This window comes from Phocoena sinus, chromosome 21 (assembly GCF_008692025.1).
Source record: "Phocoena sinus isolate mPhoSin1 chromosome 21, mPhoSin1.pri, whole genome shotgun sequence".
NCBI classification, from domain to species: domain Eukaryota; kingdom Metazoa; phylum Chordata; class Mammalia; order Artiodactyla; family Phocoenidae; genus Phocoena; species Phocoena sinus.
In genome coordinates this window covers 23976814-23986229 of record NC_045783.1, presented here as the reverse complement: position 1 = coordinate 23986229, position 9416 = coordinate 23976814, and the positions used below count along the sequence as shown (strand labels likewise).

Below are 9416 nucleotides of genomic sequence, written 5' to 3'. Positions count from 1 at the left end.
CTTAAACATGCAGCTTCTTTTAGAGGAAAAAAATATTTTAAATTACAAGCATTCAAAAGTCAAGCACAAAATCTGTGATCGAACCCAGTGTAAGAGCATCCATCCTGTCATACTTAAAATGTTTGGTATAAAAATACTCACTCTTGATTTTATCGTTGACATCTTTTATGTTTCATTCGAAAATATCTCCAAACTGTACAGAAATGGCAGACCATGCGTTCACAAATAACACGGTTTCTTACAAATTATACAGTGTAAAAGAGTAAAACATTTTTATTGTATTTTTTTCTTCGAGAAAAACAGATGTGTGATAGAGGCTGTGGCAGAGTCTTGAAGGGACCAAAACTGGGCGGGTTCCAGCCTGAAACAGAAAGAAAGCACGTAAGGGCAGTGGGTCTCACAAGTGCGTGGTCTTCCTCTGAGCCACGGGGCTGTTTCGGGACACCAGTGTATAGAAGCCACGGCTCAGAGACTCCTGGTGATTCCCTACAACGGCGCATGTGTACACCTTTCTGTAAACACGGAGTATCCTCACTGACCCTCCAGACGAAGACCACTCACAAGCCAGACGCTCAGTGCTCTGGCTTTACAAACACTGGGAGTGGGTGTTTAATTTCTGTTTATCTTTCTCTTACTAGAATCTTTTCAAGCCCTCCCTCCCCTGCAAGGAAACGTTCATATTTGTTTTTGCTTCGTGGCAGAATAAAGGGCCTTTGGACAATCATCTAGACTTCGTCCCTGGCAGACCCCCGCCCTGGTCCCAGGAGTTTCTTAAACACTTCTCAGCTCCTTTGTGTCTGGATTTACTCACTTAAGTGAAGGCTGCATTGTAGGTGCTCTACTCTTATTCTGTCACTCATTTTACTTTCATCTCTCCAGCTCCCCGGTCCCTTGTTTTCTTGCCATCTTACCAATACCAACAGGTCAGACTCACATAAACCTGTGACTGCCGGAAAGGTATACGTAGAAGTAATCAGCATATACTACTAGAATTTTGTATGTGGGAGGAAGCCGTCCTTGCTGTTAACAGCCCCTGTCCTGCCCTGAGTTAAACTCTTTCAGACACAGCTAATTGGACGATCTTAACACTCCTCTCCCACCCAGATCCGTCCAGTGCCAGCTGGATCTAAACTGTGTCCCAGTATATCTTGTCAGAGCCTAGTTTTTTGTTGACAGTAGAAATGGGTAAAACGAATGAGCCACAAGTCAGAAGACCAAGTATATAATAACCACAAACCTGTGGCCCATGGAAAACTCCATGGGGAGAAGGTAGGACACTGCTCTCAAGAGTAGGGATCTGGACATCCAGAACCTCTTCTCTGAAGTCAGGTTAACACTTACCTGTCTCTTCAGCTTGTTGTAACTATTAAATTAGTCCTCGCCTATCATTTAGTTACGATTATAGAAAGGATAACGAGTGTCCCCTTCGGTTTAGAAATGTTCCCAACTCGAGTTCTGGGAGCCAGGTCCCCGTGTCCTCCCTTCAGTTTCTCCGAGTTCTCTGGTACAGGATTTGTCCAGCAGGAGGTGGTCACCTCCTTTAGGAAAACTCCTTTGCTTCCCCTGGTGCCCAGCACAGTAGTGGGGACCAGCCCTCCAGACTCACTCAATGCTGGAGGAGTCGAAGTGGGCCAGGACCCTTCACTCCCCATCTTTGGTGCAGGTCACACGTACTGTGACACTCAGCAGGGCCAGCAGAAGGACCCCCCCCCCTCCCCGTGAAAGCTACATCTCTTCTCCCGCCTGATTTCTACCCAGCAGGGGGTGGGGCACCAGGACCCCCGATCCAGCCCAGGTGTGCACGGCCTGAAGCAGGCCCGGGTGGGTGGCAGGAATGCACGTGCCCAGGGTTATGGGGGGGTCACAGGGCCAGGCCTGGTCTTTGGTGCTGTAGCAGCTGACGTTCTCTAATGAACTCACAAGCCTCAGTCCCCATGAGCGTCTGATCTGCGGCCCTCTGGCTGCCAAAGGGGCCTCCCCCACCTGCCAGTCTCTGTCCGTCCACGGAGGAGGGAAACCAGCTTTGGGGACCCGGAGACGAGGCCAGCTTCCTTCCTCCTCAGTCTTGGCTTGTCAGGCCTGGAATGACAAGTCCCACGTCATTCCAAACTTGACCGCATGCCAGCAACCCAAGCCGTGGATATCGTCAATTCCAGGAAACCAGTGCCGAGGAACAGCAGTTCCCACTTCGGAACAACTCACAGGGGACAGCAGCGGGCAGCCCATAAGCTCTGGGAACTTGAGGGGCCTCTCACAGAGCATGGGCTTGGAGAGGGCCGCCCACTAGTTTAGGAAGGACAAAGCTCTTACAGCCCCTGGCTCGGTGAGGCAGGGCCTGCCTGGTCTAGGTCTGCTTGCTTCTCCGGAGCTCAAAGGCCACCTTCAGCCAAGTGCACGTTGCCAGCTCCCGGGCAGTTCTCCCCATTCCCATCAGCTCTGCCCTGGGCGTTTCTGCCACGACCTCAAAGGCAACGCGTCTCTACCGAGACTCACCACTTGGCCTTCACACGGATGCGTCCCAGACATGCCCTGCACTCTCAGGTCACTCTGACACCGCCATCACCAGCTTGGTTCGCCTCTCCGGGTACGTGTTTCCACTAGACCATGCACTTTGCTTTGGGCAGTAAGGTGACAATTCCTAAAGCACCTCCTGCTACCTGGCTCAGATCTCCGCTGCCTCCCCAAGACCCTCAAAACCTTCATCAAAATCCATTTTCCACAAGACCACACAGTCATTCTTACGTCCCCCGCTTCTGTTAGTGTATTTCCGCATACACAAACCCTACTATCTGTCAAAACTCAGTTTAAGCACCATTTCCTCCAGCCTTTCCTGATCCCTTCTGGCTGCAGGGCTTTCATCTCCTGGCTGGAGCTCTCACGGTCCAGGCCACTTACTTGGCTTTCACAAGGATTACTTCCCTCCCTGAGACCGTCTCCACCATCCTCTACTCCAGACACAGTCACTTGCATGGAGCAAAAATGCAGACACCTGGACTCTAGGACACATGAAACGGGAACGATGGGCTATTAATGGGACGTGGCCCGCCAGGAGACTGTGCCTGGGGCCCACGTGGGGCTCTGCACACCGGCCCTGACAGGGCCTCTACAGAAAGCTGATGCAGGGACTGGGAAGGCGCCCCAGCTTTCTGAGGCGATAAGCAACACACCCGACTTAAGGGTCCTCTGTCCCCTTCCTGGGCCCCTGAGCAGGAAGAAAGATGGACGGGGCTGGTTAATCTAAGGCTGCGTAGAAAGTCGGATCTTTTGAAGTGAAAAAGAACAGGGAGGGAAGAAACAAAGGGGTGAGAGTCGATAGTTTCCTGAGCTTTTCCGCTTTTCCATAACTGTGCTGGGTAAATGCAGTTCTCACATGGGAAAAGAATGCGTCCGCATTGCCATAGATGTTGCAGACTGAATAGAAGGTCAAAATGTGGCTATTTCAATCCCTGTAAACAAGGAAAGGGGTTTAGCTAGGAACGGAGTTCAAACCTTGGAATGTATTAACAAGGACATTTTAAACAGAAAGCAAAGACATCCGGGAACACAGAGCACCATGGGGGGTGGGAGAGAGTCAGGCTCTGTTTACAGAGCAGACTCTCCTCACAGAACCTTTCCGGAAAGGGGGTCAACTATGACATGCATGTGATGGGATAAACAAGGGAAGAAAATGTGTATAAAATCTTGTCTGAAGCAGGTCACCACTGTCTCTATTTGAAGACAATGGAGAGTGTCTCCCTGTGTCTTAAGGAATATTACACAATTCTAAACCAGTTCATTTCAGCTGTCCTTGATGGAGATCACTGCGTGTCCCTCAGTGCTTGGGGACAGCTGCCGATGGGTATGGGTCATGGTGCCGGCTGCCCTGGTGGGGCTGGGGGTGGCCAACGCCGAGACCCACAGGAGAGGCTGCTCTTCCCCGAGGCAGCTTGGTAGGTTGGTAAGTTAGAGTGTGTTGATCCAAGCGCCTTGTGAGTGTTTTCTCCCAGCAAGAAGAAAATCCTCTTTCTGTTTTCCCCCAATCCATTTGTATCTATACTTGACCTATTTACTAATGATTTTTTCCCCGAGTTTTTCTAACATTTATTCATGTTTACTATAAGTCAGGTAAGAAATATTCCCTTCCATCCAAATCCCAACATCATATGACCAAGGTTTTTAATAAGAGTGGTTTAGTTTTCATTTTATACCTGTCAGCTTGACTTTTGAAAGATCAAATGCTGGTACTAATTTGTAACACAAAGACTAACATTTTAAAAGCTTCACAGTCTATAGGGTCTCTAGGGAACAGTCATCTGTGGTTAGAAACTCCTCCCTATTCTAAAGATGCATGCCCTGCACCAGCGCACCACTGGCCACGGACACGGACACGAGCTCACACTGGCCGCCCCCTGCTGTGGCCCTGGGTGGACGCCAGCCCTCGGGGCCAGAGATCCTCCCTCCTCACAGGCCAGGCCTATCTCTGCAGTGCTGGCTGACTTCAGAGCTGGGGAGGGGAAAGCCTCCTCCACACTCTTGTAACCGATGGGTGGCCTGGGGCTGGTAAGCCCCACCGTGAACACGGCTAGTGCTGAAGACCCCGTCCACGCGGGCCACCCAGGACCGAGCCGGTTCTCCTCCCCACTGTCACCAGGCCCTTCCCCTGTCTGCAGAGAGTCATCACATGCTCCAGCTGCTGCTGCTTCCTGGCAGGGCTCATCTGCGTGTGCCCCAATGACTGAGATCTGGGCTGATTTACTACACTAAAAAAATAATAATAAAATTAAAAATCCCTACTCTAAACCTGCTTCTAAAAAAATTGTATGTGTGGCTTCTAATTGGTCCTTAAATTTCCCCAGAGGAGGAGAGAAAGCAAAGCGCAAGGTCTTGTCTTTTGAAAGAGTTTTACTGAGTGGTAATATCCGTAAGAATACTGTGGGCACTTCTGTTAAGGACCATGAGAAGAGGAAAACCTGATCGATTAGAAGGCTGTAGAACTAGTGGGATATCTCTTGGCTGCCCTGTGTGACGTGGAAAACTCTCTACCTGTTGGTCAGTTTCGTTAGTGTGAGAAACAGACGTCAGTGGGAAAAAAGACCCCAAGTGCCTGATGCCGGCTCCCCAACCAGGCAGGGTGGGCAGGCTGCACGCGCCCACTACACGCGCCTCTGGGGGGCACTGAGAGGTGGTCTTCGGAGCACGAGCTTACTTATGCCCCAAATGTGGTAATGACCTCCTAGGCCCGACTGCCTGGTTCTCAGCCCTTAGCAGGAACCTTGTTCTCTTTATGACTCATCTTTTCTTTATAGGCCCCTCGCAGGCATGAAATCTGCCACCTTATTTGGGCTGGGACATAACTGCTGCTGGCCTGCCCCTGGCATTCCTGCTGTTCTAGGTCAAGCTTTCCAAAGAGACTGGAAGCCCCACATGTGGTGCCCGGCAGGCAGGCAGCCTCCTGGAACCCTGCTGCACGACTGTTCTGAGACAACGCTTACTGCCAGAAGTGAAAGAACTGAGCAGTGACAGCTGGTAGCGACGGAGAAGACGGACACATCACCAAAATCTTCGCCACTAGAAAAGCCCCGCAGTTTAGAGGAGTCCACTTAGACTCCATTCTAATTCAGTCATGCCCAAGGGCAATCGCCCCGTTTCTTTAGAGGCTCAGAATGTCTCCAAGTCCTCAAGAAAGGGCTGCAGTATATTCCGTATAACTGGATTAACAGATCAAAAGGAATATACACACTACATCTGAAGATTTCCACCAGAACGGTTAAAAAAAAACGCCTTAGCGCTTCAAGGGAAAAACTTCATTCATATATATGTTCCCTTTGATGGAATACCTCATACCCGGATACTGCTGGATGAGAGGTGTTGACAGCCTCGCCCAGCAAGGCTGTGAGGACCAAGCGCTGGGTGACGCGCTCTGAGCGCCCGCAGAGCTCACCTGCTACCCTGGGACGACTTTCCCTCAGCAGACGGCAGCTGGAGGAGACGAGCGCACGCCGATCCCGAGCACCCACACCAGCAGGTCTCAACTCAGAGCGCCCACCGCAGCCCCCGGAGGGGCCCCACCCACAGGGGATGCTGGTGGGATGGTCCCGACTACACCACTCCACGCGGTCGTGCCCTGCCTGGGACACGCTGCTTCTTGGGAGGAACCGTTCAGTCTCTGAGTTTGGAACTCACCAGCGCGCTCCAGTTTTGTAGAACAGCTCGAGAACAGGAGCCACTTGAAGATTGCGTTAAGACCCACAAGACAGATTGCAGCCACCATCACACACCTGGAACCTGGGGTGGAGAAAAGAGATGAGCCGTTGACACCCGCGGTGACAGCAGCCCCGGCTGCCGGCTTCCCCGGGCCTGTTCCGAGGGTAAAGAGCTGCGAGGCAAAGGCACCAGCACCAAAGGCCTCCACTGCTGAGCTTGAGGACAAGCTTCCAACTGGGAGTGCCACGAAGAGCTCTCACTGGGACGTGGTGCAGCCAGCGGGAGGCGGCTCTCGGGGACCGGGGTGCCCCCCAGGGACTCCCTGGCAGCAAGCCCAGTGGGGAGGGCACCTGGAAAAAAGCGTGCCCCTTCAGGAGCACCAGGGCATAAGCCCCCCGGGGGCAGACAGGCAGGGCCTCTGCACACACGTCCCCCAGGACTAGACAGAGGAAAGGCACGGCATCTGAGGGCCCCCGAGAGCAGCCCGAAACCTAACCAACTCCAGGGGCCGCCCCAGACCCCAGGGACAACTCTGGTCAGCCCAAGCCCACAGAAGCAACCCTCCAGGAGAACCCTGTGCTATCACGTGCACCAATGAACTCGACTTTGCTCCGGGCACCTACTAGGAGACAAAACCCAAAAGCTAACGCTTGTGAACATACCCTGCTATTCCCAGTGTCTGAGAATTCTGAGACAGGAAGAGGCAGACACTTAGTGAGCAACACATTTTTAATATTCTTCCTGCAGGCGTGGCTGCCTCCGAGCTGGCAGGTTTCATCAAGAATTCCTGGTGCCTTCGCCCAGCACGTGGACACCGGTGCCCGATTCCCTGCTAACGTTCCTCAAGTCTTCAGCGCTGCTCTGCTTCCCGGGACAGAGAACCTGCTTCTGGCGCACAGGGCTTTGTGGACAGGAGCGCACGATGTGCTGTGGAAAGCTGCCCCGGGATGCTGCAGGGAGACCATGCCCTGCGCTCAGACGGCCTCTGGGGTGATGCGGCAGGCTGAAGGAAAGATCGCCTTCCCAGGGCATCTCTCTTCTCAGAGTCAGGAAAAAAAAAAAAAGTTTCCCCCAGAATTTCACTATAAAAACATTGATTCTAGTCTCCTGGTAGAAGTTGGGTTGAGGACAGAAAAATAAATGTTCACCCCTGGAAACAAAACCTATCATGTGACCCAAGTTTCCCCGACCGTGTCCACACTTGCTGGGGCACAGGCAAGGAGGGAGGGAGGGTGTGCCTACAGACCCAGGGTGCCGCCTGGGGCGGCCAGACCAAGGCTGCCTTTTTAGGTTGCTTGTCGTTTAGGAAATCACACTGATGACCAGATTCCTCTCAGCCTCTGGGCTGAAGCTAGTCGGGAGGACTGAGGACTGGTGGTTTAGGAGTCCTGGAACCCTGGCTTCTGGGCCCGGGTTCTGGGAAACTAGGGTTTTATCAGCAAGCCACTCTTTGCAGTTCCTGTATCAGCAACACTTGTCCACACGCCAGGCTCACCGGGTGGGCAGAGAGAACACATGGGCCAGAGTCTGCTTTGCAGAGACCCCGGAAGCGGACTCCCCAAAGAACACAAAACACCAGAGGGGAGTCCCAACGCGTTCACCTCTATGTAGCGCACGCCGGCCTTCTGAAGCTCTCCTTTCAGCCACGCAGAGAGCTGATGGCCGTGGACGGTCGGCTCCTGCAGGTGGCCCTGCCCTGCGACTGCGGAAACGCTGAGGCTCAGTGTCCTGATCTTAACATGCGGCCGCGATCTGTGACCTTCCTCCAGGGGCCGGGCAGGCAGCTCCCTGGTGCACGTGCTCGGGGGCCTCCGTGTCCCAGCCAGACTCACAGAATAGACCACGGGTGAAGGGGGAGCCACAGCTGACTGTGCTGGCTGTCACAAGAGTCCTGGTTGGCACATGGCTCGGCAGGTGCTAGGAGGTGGTTAGCAGAAAGCTGGAAGGGATGCCACCACCCCCGTACCTGGCAGGAGGCAGGTTCTCAGGCCCGTCCCTACTTTCTGACTCACACAGGAAGCAAAACAGACCCCGGGGCTCAGGGTGAGGGAATCAGAACCAGGGCACGTGGAGACCCCTCTCAGGGAAGGGCTCATCCACTCGGGCCGCCGGGCACCTTCTGCCAGTGCTGCCTTCAAGCCCCACCCAGCCCAAGCCTGTTCACTTGGATGTAGCAAAACGGAGGGGAGAAGAGGAACAGAGAAGTTAAACTGTCCTCTAAGCTTGAGTAAAGTGAGGTCTGTTCTGAAAAAAGAACCCCATATAAATCTGGGAGAGCTTTCATCTCTGCTGCCGTGTGCAGGGAAGCACCTGCTGACCCCTCACAGTCGCCGTCTTTCCTTGATTGGCATTTTTCCATTAGCCCTTGTCACCACCCGACCTACTGTTTACTTTAGTATTTTATTACTCTTCTCCCTGTTACAGAATGTCACCTCCACCAAGTCAAGGGTTTTGTCTGCTTCTGTCCACTGTTGTGTCTGCAACGCCCAGAACAGTACCTTATATCCCGCAGATGGTCACTGAATATGTATTGTGTCAATGGCCTTACGTGTGACTGAAAGACCTTGGTTCATAGAAGACAAGGGAAGGACCCTGGGGCCTCTTCTAGGCAGAAGGCAGGGGGTGAATGCCTGAAGCCACAGCAGCTGTCTGGGCTTCCATGAAGACTCTGCCCTTCCCACCCTGCTAAGCTCTAAGTGCTGCTGCCTGGACATCCAGCAGCTGGGGCTCTCCGGATCGTGGCCGCATCCCCAAGGCGCTTGTGCTCGCAGCCAAAGACAGACTAGGCCATTCCTCCCCAAAACTAAACAAGGGGAACAAACAGGTTCAAATTCTTATCCCTTGCCATGCTCTCCTTTAGTTCGGTGAGGCCGTGACTACACGTGCTTATAATTTCTATGCTGTGGTCTCGGTCCCCGGCCAGGGAAATTTCATGAGTTCTTTAAGAACACCCTCCCACGTCCACTCCAACTCTAATTCTTTCTCCCCTCTTTTTTCTGATTTATTTAACTACATTTGGATACCCAACCAGGAAGACTGCGTAACCCTTATTCCTTGTAAGGAGTGACTACAGAGTTGCTCATGCTTTTCTGTCCTCAACCCATCTGGGAAATTGATCACTGCCAATCGTTACTGTGTTTCCTGGGGTTCTCGGCCACAAGGCTGACCCATTAGCAAAACTCCGTAGTGATGTGCACACGTTGTAACCAGAGTGAACACTGTCTGTCAAGATG

The 9416-nt window shown here is 52.8% G+C and overlaps 1 protein-coding gene across 2 annotated transcripts in view; it reads right to left on the bottom strand.

The window, feature by feature from the left end:
- Positions 1-248: 248 nt before the first annotated feature.
- Positions 249-9416, bottom strand: part of RBPMS (RNA binding protein, mRNA processing factor) — a 187075-nt gene continuing 177907 nt past the window's right edge. For both annotated transcript variants that reach the window (XM_032618438.1, XM_032618439.1), the window contains 2 exons: positions 6163-6264; positions 249-361 (listed from right to left, as the gene is read on the bottom strand). Coding sequence is in view for 1 of the 2 variants with exons in the window: in XM_032618439.1 (XP_032474330.1) it covers positions 6219-6264 (46 nt within the window). In the remaining variant the exon portion in view is untranslated. The remainder of the gene's footprint in view (positions 362-6162; positions 6265-9416) is intronic.